The following is a 14,081-nucleotide window of genomic DNA, read 5'->3' as shown; positions in this document are numbered from 1 at the left end:
GCATGGGTTTGACCCCAGGCCCAGGAACTTCCACATGCCATGAGCACAGTCAAAAGAAAAAAGAAAACACTATGGCGTTCTCTTGTGGTGTATCAGGTTAAGGATCCAGTGCTTTCACCACTATGGCTCAGGTCCAATCCCCGGCCCAGGAACTTCCACATGCCACAAATATGGCCAAAAAAATAATAATATAGCATAAAAAAAGGTGGGGTGTTTTTTGTTTTTTTGCCTTTTCTAGGGCCACTCCCATGGCATATGGAGATTCTCAGGCTAGGGGTCTAAAAGGAGCAGTAGCCACTGGCCTACGCCAGAGCCACAGCAATGCCAGATCCGAGCTGCATCTGCGACCTACACCACAGCTCACGGCAACGCCAGATCCTTAACCCACTGAGCAAGACCAGGGATTGAACCCGAAACCTCATAGTTCCTAGTTGGATTCATTAACCACTGCGTCACGACAGGAACTCCAAAAGAGGTTTTAATAGAAGTCTGGAGACCCTATCTTTGCAGCCTTTTTTAAGGCTTCCCTTAACACAATCAAGAATTCAGACTTTTTCATTTTCTGTCTATAATAGCGAAGACAACAAAATTGACAGAGAAAATCATTCAAAAGTGTTAATGCAATTAGAGGATGAATGTAAAGAGATATACAGTAACATCTAGGCCAGTGGCTAGAAGACTATGACCTAAAATATTTACTATCTAAAGCTTTAAGATAAAATTTTTGATTCTTATTCTGGACTAATAATGGTGAAACTGTTCATATAAACAAAATCTCAGATGTTGAGTGTCCAGGTGCCATATTCTACTCATGTGAATTTTCTCAAACTCAAAAACTGCTCTTTCTGAGGACAAAAAGGGAAATATGGTAGTATCCTTCAGTTAGTCTTTCAATAGGATGGATTTCATGACATAATATTTTGTGATAAAAACCTGAACCATCTCATTTTGCTGAAAGGACTTGTGACAATATGCTTTCACTTTTATAATGCTTGTGCACTAAAATTTATTTGAAACGGTTTGTGAACAGATATGGAAGACATGTGTATACAGAGTAACTGGAAGGTAACAGATATGTAGAACTGAAAAACAATGAGATCATTCTAACTGGTATTTTTTAAAAAAATGAAATGTTTTGCTATTAGGCAATAAAGAGGATAGCTATCATCTGTCTATCCCATAAATAGAGGCTTTCAAAAGTACTGCATTTTAACAAAGCAAGTGCATGAAGAATCAGTAATGATAAGCTAGAACACAGTAAGAGATGCATTTGAAATTTAGAGCATCTTAAGAAATAGATTTCAGGAGTTCCCATTGTGGCGCAGTGGAAATGAATCCGACTAGAAACCACGAGGTTGAGGGTTCAATCCCTGGCCTCACTCAGTGGGTTAAGGATCCAGTGTCGCTATTGCTGTGGTGTAGGGCAGGAGCTGTAGCTCTGATTCAACCCCTAGCCTGGGAACCTCCATATGCCGAGAGTGCGGCCCTAAAGACCAAAAAAAAAAAAAAAAGAAGAAGCAGGCACAAAATATCTAAATAAATGTAAATGCTAAAAAAAAAAAAGACATGTATTTCAGGTTCATGCATAACAGCCAATGACTATTTACTTACATTCAAAAAATGTTATCGATTTGGAGATAACTAGGAAAATACAGAATAAAAATTTGGGTTTGCTGTATTTATTTGTCTTTTTAGGGCCGCACCTGCGGCATATGGAGGTTCCCAGGCTAGAGGTCTAATCGGAGCTACAGCTGCTGGTCTACGCCACAGCCACACCAGATCTGAGGCATTTCTGCAGCATACACCACAGCTCATGGCAACATTGGATCTTTAACCCGCTGAACGAGGCCAGGAATCAAATCCCACAACCGCATGGTTCCTAGTCAGATTCGTTTCCACTGTGCCACAATGGGAACTCCAGGTTTGCTATATTTAAATTCTCATTAAAATTACTAACAAAGATATTGTCACTATCTCTTTATTCTGTAAACTATAATATTACTTCAAAATACAGAGTTGTTTCTCATTATTCATGATAGTTACGGTTTTTTGGGTTTTGTTTGTTTGTTTGTTTTTGTCTTTTTCTTGAGCCACTCCTGCGGCATATGGAGGTTCCCAGGCTAGGAGTCAAATTGGAGCTGTAGCCACCAGCCTACGCCAGAGCCACAGCAACGCAGGATCCGAGCCGCATCTGCGACCTACACCACAGCTCGTGGCAATGCCAGATCCTTAACCCACTGAATAAGGCCAGGGACCGAACCTGCAACCTCATGGTTCCTAGTCGGATTCGTTAACCACTGCGCCACGACGGGAACTCCTCATGACAGTTATGTTTTAAAAGTCACCACAAACAATGAAATTGTGAATACTGAGCCACTGCTCCTCGAAGAAATAACAGAGCTAGGTTCCTGCAAGCCTCTGGTCACATTATCAACTGATCAACATATAACCCTGTTTTGTGTGCTTCTGTTGAACGACACATCATTTCATATATCGCTGAGTCATTAAAATTGAACTCTCAGCCAAGAGCACTGCAACTCATGCCCCAACACATCTAACACATATATTCTCCCTTTAGGCACATCACAGTCTTCTTGCACTTGGGAACACTGGTTATCACTACAGAACAATGCTTGGGGCTATTTTGAAAAGTGAAATCATATCACAAAGAACTCTTGCAAATTAAAAGGAAAAACATACATCCCTGTTGAAAAGTGGGCAAAGATAACCATAAAGTTATCAGAAAATAAAAGATACATAGCTCTTAAACACATGAAAAGTTGCTGAACTTCACAATAATAAGATAAATAAATTATAAATACAATTCAGTAATAATCTCCAACTACTACACAGACAACGATCCAAAGGCCTGAAAACTTATTGGCTAAACTATAGGAAACAGCAACTCTCAAACAATGTTGGTAGGAATACAAATTAATACAATCTCTACTGAGAACAATTTGGCAAACTCTTTTAAAATTATAAATGTGGGAGTTCCCGTTGTGGTGCAGTGGAAATGAATCCGACTAGGAACCATAAGATTGCAGGTTTGATCCTGGCCTCACTCAGTGGGTTAAGGATCCTGTGTTGCTGTGAAGTGTGGTATAAGTTGCAGAAAACGGCTCAGATCTGGTGTTGCTGTGGCTCTGGTGTAGGCCCGCAGCAACAGCTCCGATTAGACCCGTAGCCTGGGAACCTCCATATGTCACGGGTGCGGCCCTATAAAAGACAAAAGACAAAATAAATAAATAAATAAATAAATGTACATCCTCTTGAATTCAGGAATTCTTTTATTTTTATTTATTCTTTGCTGTTTAGGGCTGCATCTGTGGCATACAGAGGTTCCCAAGCTGGGAGTCAAATGAGAGTTGCAGATGCTAGTCTACGCCACAGTCACAGCCACATGAGATCTGAGAAACATCTTCGACCTATGCCACAGCTTACAGCAACATCAGATCCTTAACCTACTGATCGAGGCCAGGGACTGAACCCGTATACTCATGGATACTAGTTAGATTCGTTTTTGCTGCACCACAACAGGAACTTCTCTTTATGTAATCTTAAAAGATTTATTCACGTCTACAAAAAGAATTATGTAAAAGAATACTGACTATAGCAAACAACTGTTAAGTAATCTAAACTTCCATCTGTAAGAACTCAAGTAAGTGTGGTACACATCTATACATAAGAATATCGGAGTTCCCGCTGTTGCATCTCTGCAGCGCCAGACTGCAAGTTCAAGTCTGAACCTGGCACACTGGATTAAAGGATCCGAGTTGCCACAACTGCAACTTGGAACATATGTGGCCAGGGAATTCCGTATGCCACAGGGTGACCAAAAAAGAAAAAAAAAAAAGAGTATCTTGCGACTGTTTAAAACAAGACAGTTTTACATACTGATATGAAGTGTTCTCCAAGGAACATTGAGAAAAAAAGTACTTACCTATTACAGAACACCGTATGATTTACCTATAAAGTGAAAAATTAAAAAAGTTTAACGGAGTAAGATAATATCTTACCAAGTTTATCTTAATTACATACTATTTTTATTGTCAGTAAATGTACATAGCACAAAAATAGAAAAAAAATACAAAAGAGTACACTGGGAAGTTTCCCTCACATCCCTGTGTCTTCTAGTCCCTCCTCAGAGGTAATCTGAGTATCGTCCTGAGAGGATAATCAATGCACATACATACATGTATGTAAAAGTATATTTTATACCAATGGCAAGTAGCACAACACACACAATTCTATATTAAATATATTTTCCTATCAGATTGCTATACATATCAAGAAACAACGTAGTTTCAAAAAACACAAAAGAGAATTAAAAGAATAAAGTGAATAGTGCTCAAAAACCGATTCAGGAGTTCCCTTCATGGCTCAGCGGAAACAAATCCGACGAGGAACCATGAGGTTATGGGTTCGATCCCTGGCCTTGCGCAGTGGGTTAAGGCTCCAGTGTTGCCGTAAGCTGTGGATATAGGTCGTAGACATGGCTTGGATCTGATGTTGCTGTGGCTGTGACGTGGGCCAGCAGCTACAGCTCCAATTCAACCCCTAGCCTAGGAAACTCTATATGCCATGGGTGCAGCCCTAAAAAGCAAAAAAAACCCAAAAAACCAAAAACAAAAACTGATTCAAACTATTTTAGAACTCTTATTTATAAACATGAGTAAAAATGGAGAAAGAAATCTGAAATAAATTGTAATAAGTAGCTACTCTAACAATTAGATAAAGAATGAGGATATAATTATCTACGTAAGATGATCTACAGAACTGTTTAGATACTGAGGCCCAATATGTGAAACTAACCAATAATTCACAAAAATAATTCTATGGAACCAAAAGAGCCCAAAATAGATTTATTATTGCCAGGAGTTTCTGTAGTGGCTCAGTGGATTAAGAACCTAACTAGTATCTATAAGGACACAGGTTTGATCCCTGGCTTCACTCAGTAGGTTAACAATCATGCATTGCCACTAGGTGCAGCACAGATGGCAGGTATGGTTCAGAACCTGTGTTGCTATGGCTGTGGTGTATGGTGGCAGCTGCAGCTCTGATCTGACCCCTAGCCTGAGAACTTCCATATGCCGAAGGTGTGTCCCTAAAAAGAAAAAACAAACATATCTACTATTGCCATGTAGAAAAATATATATCAATTACCCCAAATTTTGACATATTAACCTTGTGGACCTGAGAGATAGAGACTGTAATATCACTGTTTTAACCATCGGCAATTTGTTTTAACCATCACAACAGATTAATAATCTTTTAGAAATCATTCAACAAGTGAAAATTAATTGTTCCAAAATGGAAAAGGTGATGCAATGCATTGTCCCATCCAACCAAGTATTCAAGAAGAAAATGATAAAATCTTTCTTTAAATATAGGAGGAATAGGAGTTCCCGTCGTGGCTCAGGAGAAACAAATTCGACTAGGAACCATGAGGTTTCGGGTTCAATCCCTGGCCTCACTCAGTGGGTTAGGGATCAGGCACTGCCATGAGCTGTGGTGTAGTTTGCAGACACAGCTCAGATCCCACGTTGCTGTGGCTGTGATGCAGGCTGGCAGCTATAGCTCCAACTGACCCCTAGCCTGGGAACTGCCATATGCCACAGGTGTGGCCCTAAAAAAAAAATAAAAATAAAAAATGTTACATATATAATCTCAGGACAATAGTTCAACCCACAAGAAATAGTAACTTGAAACAATCCTGTGCAAAAGAGTAGACACTACATGATTCCATTATATATGAAGTTCTAAAATAAGTAAAACTCATCTTTGCTTAGAGAAGTCAGAATGGTGATAGCCAGGATAGTTAAGTGTGGTAAATGACTAGAAGGCGTTACAAAGAAACTTCCTGGGTTAAGGAAAATGCAGGACATCTTGAGATAATAACAATGGTATACTGTCTCAAAACGCATCAAACTCTTCACTTTAAATCTATTTATTTTGGAGTTCCTGTCATGCCTCAGTGGTTAACGAATCCAACTAGGAACCATGAGGTTGCAGGTTTGATCCCTGGCCTTGCTCAGTGGGTGAAGGATCCAGTGTTGCTGTGATCTGGCATAGGCCAGTGGCTACATATCCGATTAGACCCCTAGCCTGGGAACCTCCATATGTCACAGGTATGGCCCTAGAAAAAACAAAAAATTTTAAAAAAAATCTATTTGTTTATTGTATATAAATTATATCTCCGAACAAGTAATGGAAGAAAGTTCCCACTGTGGCTCAGTGGTAATGAACCCAACTAACATCCATGGAGAGGAGGGTTCGCTCCCTGGCCTTGCTCAGTGGGTTAAGGATCCAGCGTTGCCGTGAGCTGTGGTGTAGGCTGGCAGCTGCAGCTCCAATTTGACCCCTCGGCCTGGGAACTTCCAATGTCACAGGTGCATCTCTAAAAAGTAAAATATGGAAGGGAGGGAGGCGGGAAGGAAGAAAAGTAATGGGAAAAAAAATGAGGGCTGTGTAAAAAATGTTCGTGAACTCTTTTGAAAGCCCACAATTCACACATAAAAATAACGCCAAATATTTAGTGAAATTACAATACTGAATGTCTTCTACTGACTGCTGTATATAAACATGGATTTCTACAGAAGGAGTAACTAGTTAAAATTTCAGAATTTGATTTCTGAATTGAATTCACTTTTTCCATTAACAACACATTCATAGTGCATAACTATTTAATAGTTTAACAAATAGTTTAATTAAAATTAAATAGTTTAAATATTAAATATTTTATTTAAATAATAGTTCATAACTATTAAGAACTATTAACTCTAATTTATTTCTATTAATGACAACCATGCAGAAAACCCTAATTTACAACATGACTGAGATAAAGAAACTTCTGACTGATCCTTTGATGAAGGCTTCGATTATGCACCTGACCTTCTATTTACCTCTCTTCTTCTTTTTTTTTTTTCTTGCTTTTTAGGGCACACCCGTGGCACATGGAGGTTCCCAGGCTAGGGGTCCAATCAGAGCTACAGCTGCCAGCCTACACCACAGCCACAGCAATGCCAGATCCTTAACCCACTGAGTGGGGCAGGGATCAAACCTGCAACCTCACGGTTCCTAGTCAGATTCATTTCTGCTGTGCCATGGTGGGAACTCCATTTACCTCTCTTCTAAATGTAAGTACAGACCATGGAATTTTCCACCTGGGATTCCTAACAACCGCAAGGACAATTACTATAGTGAAAGTCAGAAAACAAGCTGTTTTGACTTTATTATTTGGATTACTCTAGACATTGAGTTTGTGGTGACTTTGCTATTTTCTGTACTTAAGGAGGAAGCTGCCTCATTATTCAATATTTAAGGAAATATTGTCTAAAAATAACTGTAGATCAAACATCATTACAAGTAACTCAACTTTCAAAAGCATTCACCTAACACAGGTTCTTTATAAAGAATAGTGTTCTGGTAAGAACTAGAACTGATGCCTAGCCTTTCATGATGTGTGAAAGATTTGGTCTATAAACAACTCTAAAATCTTTCCTCCATTTACCATTTTCTCTCTTCTTTGACATTCCTTCTCGTCTATGTACTAAGCTCATCCTAAGACTTCAAAAAAACCAAGCCAGATACTTTAGACAAGATGAAGAAAGAGATGTAGTACCTTGTCTCTAATGACAGAGGAAAGAAAGATATATAAACAATAAACACTGTGAAAAGCTATGTAATAGAAACAAGCAGAGAACAGATTCAAAGAGGCAGCTTCCATGGATGGAGGCACGCATAAGGCTGAGTGGCATTAGGAACAGGGATATATGATATCTGGGCTACCTTTGGCCTTGAAACACACTGCCCTAATGCTTCTACCTTTGTACATTTTCTGCCTGAACCATTTGAACCCAATTCATCCCCTGCCTAATTTTCTATTCATCATTTTACACTTAGCTGAATTAACCTAGCTGAAGAACTCCAACTGAATAAAAATGACTTTAGGGAATTCCCATTGTGGCTCAGTAGAAATAAATCTGATTCGTGTCCATGAAGATGCGGGTTCGATCCCTGGCCTCGCTCAGTGGGTTAAGGATCCACAATTGCTGTCGAAGAAGGGGCTCAGATCCGGCGTTGCTGTGGCTGTGGTGAAGGTTGGCAGCTACAGCTCTGATTTGACTCCTAGCCTGGGAACTTCCATATGCCGCTAATGAAGCCCTAAAAAGAAAAAAAGAAAAAAGAAATGACTTCACTCAGGAGTTCTCTTGGTTTAGAATCCAGTGTCATTGCAGTGGCTCAGGTTGAATCCCTGGCCCAGGAACTTTAACATGCCGCAGGCACAGCCTAAAAAATGACTTTAGTCAAGGAATGAAATACAGGTAACTACACTTTTAAATATGATTTATATAATTTTAAAAATATCCCTCCCAGGAATGCATCAATTTTGAAATTCAAAAAGATGTTTTTCAAAATTTGCTTTTCAGGCAACATGAAAACATCTACTAAGAATAATGTCTACGATCTTTTGCCAGAGTCACAACACAAAAAACTACCTTAAAGCAATGACAGAATAGAATCTAGTACTAAATATAAGAACACATTTACTAATGTTAAAAGCTACTGAAGTGGAGTTCCAGCTTTGACGCAACAAGACTGGTGGCATCTCTGGAGCAGAAGGATACAGGTTCAATTACTAGCCTGGCACAGGGTGTTAAAGGATCCAGTATTGCTGCAGCAGGTTGCAACTGTGGCTTGGATTTGATCCCTGGCTTGGCAACGTCAGAGGCCATGGGGCGGCCAAAAATAAATAAATAAAAAAGTTACTGAACTAAAGGAACAGTGGCATGACACACAGGCAAACAATCTGAGAGAATATGTAAAAACATTAAAAATGTGATGTTGGAGTTCCCGTTGTGGCTCAGCGGAAACAAAAGAGACGAGTATCCATGATGGTGCAGTTTCAATCCCTGGCCCCAATCAGTGGGTTAAGGATCTGGCATTGGCCTGTGAGCTGTGGTGTAGGTCGCAAACATGGCTCGGATCTGCTGTTTCTGTGGCTCTGGTGTAGGCTGGCAGTTGTAGCTCTGATTCAACCCCTAGCCTTCGTATTTCCACATGCCAAAAATGCGGCCCTAAAAATCAAAAAAGCAAAAACAAAAACACAAGGCTATGTTAAGTGGGGATATATACACACAAAAAAATTACTGATGATAAACATCAAAAATATACACGAATATGGACCAAAAGTGTAAAATAATACGTGAAAAGGGAATAATAGATGCACAGCTTTTACTAATTTAGTTTAAAAATACTTAACAGGAGTTCCCGTCGTGGCACAGTGGTTAACGAATCCGACAAGGAACCATGAGGTTGCGGGTTCGGTTCCTGGCCTTGCTCAGTGGGTTAACAATCCGGCGTTGCTGTGAGCTGTGGTGTAGGTTGCAGACGCGGCTCGGATCCCACTGGCGTAGGCCAGTGGCTACAGCTCCGATTAGACCCCTAGCCTGGGAACCTCCATATGCAGTGGGAGCGGCCCAAGAAATAGCAACAACAACAACAACAACAACAAAATACTTAACATACAAAAAACAAAAAATACAGTAAACATCCATAAAAACACTTAGATTCAATAACAGACATACATGCTTCATGCACAAACATATATATATTTTTCTAAGCCATTAAAAATGTATCAGAGACACACTAACATTTCACTTCTAAATACCTTAGTGAGCAAATTTTTAAAGACATTCTTCTAGAAACTACAAAACCATTATCACAACTCATAAAATCAGCAACAATTACCTAGTATCATTTAAAATCCAGTCCAAAATTTCCCCAACCCCCAAGTCTCTTATAACTGGCTTGTCAAAACTAGGGTCCAATCAAGGATGCCACATTGCATTTGGCTGTTATATCTCTCTTTTTTTTCGTCTTTTTAGGGCCACACCTGCAGCATATGGAGGTTCCCAGGCTAGGGGTCAAATCAGATCTATAGCTGCTGGCCTACACCACAGCCACAGCGATGCAGGATCTGAGCCACGTCTGTGACCTATACCACAACTTGATCCTTAACCCACTGAGTGAGGCCAGAGATTGAACCTGTTTCCTCATGGATGCTAGTCAGATTTGTTTCTGCTGAGCCACGATGGGAACACCCTGGCTCTTATATCTCTTGTCACTTTTAATGTGGAATATTTACCCACTTCACACCATTTTTCCTTTCATAACACTGACTTTTCGAAGAAAGGTAGCCAGTTATCTTCTACAACATTCCATGTTCTGATCATTTATTTTGCTGTGTCATTTAACTTGTTGCTCTATACCCAGTACTTCCGATAAAGGGAAAAGCAGATCTTAAAGGTCTGTTTAAATTCCAGTTAAACTTTTTGACCAGAACAATTCATAGGTAATATAGTGTATTTCATACTACATCACAAGTCAAAAAGCAAGTCTGACTATCTGCCTACGTGATACAAAGTTTCATTTCTGATTCTAAGGGTCTCTTCATTGCAGAGGTGTATTTTCCTTTCCACACCACAAACCAAGTATTTGCTGAGATGATACTCTGACATCCCGAGAAGTCTAGAGAGGATGTAGACCAACTTTTTTCAAATAGTTTTGGTATCAAACTATCTTTAATATTGCTTTACATTAACTTTTCAACTTTTCCATATTTCAATTTTTAAACAAGTACTTTCCACAAACTATAAAATTTATACAAAAGTTTAGATTCACTGTTATAATGATGGGAGACTTACTCCTTAATTGAAATGTGAGCATCTTCCTTCTTTTTGATTTTGTTTGAAACCCTGTAAGGAAAATAAAGGAATGTGAACGAATAGAATATGCATTTTATATAGAACCAAACATTTTGTTTCACCTGTGACATTTCACTACTTCTTAACAAAATGTCATCAGATAACAAGTTTACAGCCTTCAAATGTGCTTTAAAAAGTGATCCCAAAGTAAACAATAATTAGGCTGCAATTTCTTCTTTCACTAAGGCTAATGATGTTCCTGAGCCAATTTAACCTTATTTCTATCAAAGTATATAGTGTGTCATACTTATTTATTAAAATAAAACCCATTAAAGAACACGGAGATCCTATTGTGGCTCAGTGGTTAATGCATCTGACTAGGAACCATGAGGTTGAGGGTTTGATCCCTGGCCTCGCTCAGTGGGTTGAGGATCTGGCGTTGCCGTGAGCTGTGGTGTAGGTTGCAGACGCGGCTCGGATCCCGAGTTGCTGTGGCTCTGGTGTAGGACGGTGGCTACAGCTCCAATTAGACCCCTAGCCCGGGAACCTCCATATGCCGCAGGAGCGGCCCTAGAAAAAGCAAAAAGTTTGCCTTTTTGACAAAAAAACAAACAAACAAAAAAAAACAGTACTCACTAGACAAAAAGTTTTTTTTTTTTTTGCTTTAGAGCCAAACTCATGGCATATGGAGGTTCCCAGGCTAGGGGTTGAATTGGAGCTGCAGCCGCTGGCCTACACCACAGCTCACGGCAACGCGGGATCCTTAACCCACTGATCAAGGCCAGGGATCAAACTGGCAATCTCATGGTTCCTAGTCGGATTTGTTTCCACTGCGCCACAACGGAAACTTTCCAAAGACATTTTATAAGTTGAAAAGTTGAAAAAAAAAAAAAAAAGGCAAATATCTTTCCTGGTCAGACCTGACCCAATGTCCTATTCATCTCTTCAGGTCTCAAGATCTTCTATCTTTTCCTACATATACACTAGCTTTCCATTTCACTAATAACCTATACCTTAGAGGCAATAAGATGTGTTAAAAATGATCTGTGACTGGAGTTCCCACCATGTCTCAGTGGTTAACAAACTCAACTAGCATCTATGAAGATGAGGGTTCAATCCCTGGCCTTGCTCAGTGGGTTAAGGATCTGGCGTTGCCATGAGCTGTGGTATTGGTGGAAGATGAGGCTTGGATCCCGAGTTGCTGTGGCTATGGCCTTGGCAGGCACCTACAGCTCTGATTCGACCCCTAGCCTGGGAACCTCCATGCTACATGTGCGGTCCTAAAAAGCAAAAAGATTAAAAAAAAAATCTGTTACTAATTAGTATCAAAGTTATAGCCTATATTATGTTATTTCAATAACATTACTTATTCATCTGCATAATGCTTAGACTTCCAGAAAAAGAAACAGGTATAGGTTAAGAGCTAGACCCAAACCCTGCCTGACTGCTCTTAAGGCAACAGGTTAGTAATAAAGTTGTTAATTATGTATGCTGTTCCCACTGTGGCTCAGCAGTAGCAAACCCAATTAGTATTCATGAGGATACAGGTTTGATCCCTTGCCTCTCTTAGTGGCTAAGCATCAGGTGTTGCCGTGAGCGTGGTATAGACTGCAGAGGTGGCTTGGATCTGGCACCGCTGTGGTGTAGGAAGGCAGCTGCAGCTCTGATTAGCCTGGGAACTTCCATATGCCACAGGTACAGCCCTAAAAAGCAAAAAAACAAAAAGAAATTATGTATGCTTCTGTGCAACAATGGTTAAGAATTGCTAGCTGAAGGCAAGAGTGTCTAAAACACACATAAGCTGCTGGAAAACATTACAATGAATAGCAGCTTCTTTCTATATGGTAAAAATCTCCCCAAGTTCCTACTGTGGCTCAGCAGTTACAAATGGGACTAGTATCCAAGAGGGGGATTTGATCTCTGGCCCTACTCAGCGGGTTAAGGATTCTGCATTGCCATGAGTTGTGGTATAGGTCACAGATGCAGCTCGGATCTGGTGTGGGCTGTGGTGCAGGCAGGCAACTACAGCTTCAATTTGACCCCTGACCTGGGAACTTCCATATGCCGAGGGTGCGGCCTTAAAAATAAACTAAATAAAAATAGGCAGAGAGAGTTCCTGCTGTGGCACAGTGGGTTAAAGACCCAGCATTGCCTCTGAGGCACCATGGGTTTGCTCCCTGGCCCATTGCAGTGGTTTAAGGATCCAGCAGTGTGGTGTAGGTTGCAATTGCAGCTCAGATTCAATCCCTGGCCTGGGAATTTCCATATGCTTTGGGTGCAGCTAACAAAGAAAAAAAAAATAGAAATGGGCAAAGGATGTGACTAAAAAAGATATGTAAATAGCCAAGAAGCACATGAAAAGATGCTCAACATCATTTAGTTATTAGGGAAATGAAAATCAAAACCATAATATACTATCAGTTCACATCCCTTATATTGGGTATAATCAGAGAATGTGGAAAAATAGGGACCCTCACACATTGCTGGTGGATATATAAAATGATGCAGTTGCTTCAGAAAAGAGTACAATGTTTCCACTAGAGTAACACTTTAAAAGGGTGAATTATACCTCAATTAAAGAACACATGGATGGAGTTCCCGCTATGGTGCAATGGGATTGGCAGCATCCAGGTTCAGTTCCTAGCCTGGCACAGTGGGTTGAAGGATCCGGTGCTGCCATAGCAGCAGCTTGGATCTGATCACTGGCCTGGGAACTCCATATGCTGCAGGATGGCCTAAAGAAAAAAAAAAAAAAGGAAAGAGATGATAGTACCTTGAATGGGATAACAGCAGAGGAGAGAAAACAAAGTGCACTAATTCGGGATCTATATGGACACAGTCCTAACAGTACTTTACAAATTTGATACAGAAAGTAAAGGAAAGTAAGGAATCAACTTATGGAATTCCATGTTTGTGGCTTGACAAACTGGGGCTGCTAGTGTCCCAATGTTACTGTTTACTCAGATGTCAAAGGCTACGGCAATAGAGGGGCATGAGGTAACATAAACAGTTTGGTTTTGACTATACTTTGGTTTGAGACATACTTAACAGACATCAATATGGTGAGGGAAACAGGCAGTTGGATAATCAAGTCTGAAATTCAGAGTTTGACACCTGAGAACTACCAGTACAAACATGCCATTTTAAATTCTGGAGTAGATGAGATCACCTAGTGAGTTTATGGAAAAGAGAAGGGGGCCACAGGCTGGGCATAAGGAATCCCACTTAGACACTGGGCAGAGGAGGAAAAGTTGCTAAAGGGAGTCTAGAAAGGGCAGCCAAGAAGGAAGGTATAAGACCTGTAGTTTATAAGTTATGTGACTGAGGGCAGGAGAAAAAAATGTTTCGAAAGTGTACTCAAGGAGGAGTTCC

The 14,081-nt window shown here is 40.1% G+C and overlaps 1 protein-coding gene across 1 annotated transcript in view; it reads right to left on the bottom strand.

Annotated features, from left to right (window-relative positions):
• The window catches only part of SMN2 (survival of motor neuron 2, centromeric), a 41,625-nt gene that overhangs the window by 3,519 nt on the left and 24,025 nt on the right, over window positions 1-14,081 (bottom strand). The window contains 2 exon segments of the mRNA XM_047794406.1: window positions 3,944-3,969; window positions 10,710-10,760. Coding sequence (XP_047650362.1) covers window positions 10,713-10,760 — 48 coding nt within the window. The 3' untranslated portion in view covers window positions 3,944-3,969; window positions 10,710-10,712.

This window comes from Phacochoerus africanus, chromosome 1, assembly GCF_016906955.1.
Source record: "Phacochoerus africanus isolate WHEZ1 chromosome 1, ROS_Pafr_v1, whole genome shotgun sequence".
NCBI lineage: Eukaryota > Metazoa > Chordata > Mammalia > Artiodactyla > Suidae > Phacochoerus > Phacochoerus africanus.
This window is presented reverse-complemented; position numbering and strand designations above follow the sequence as displayed.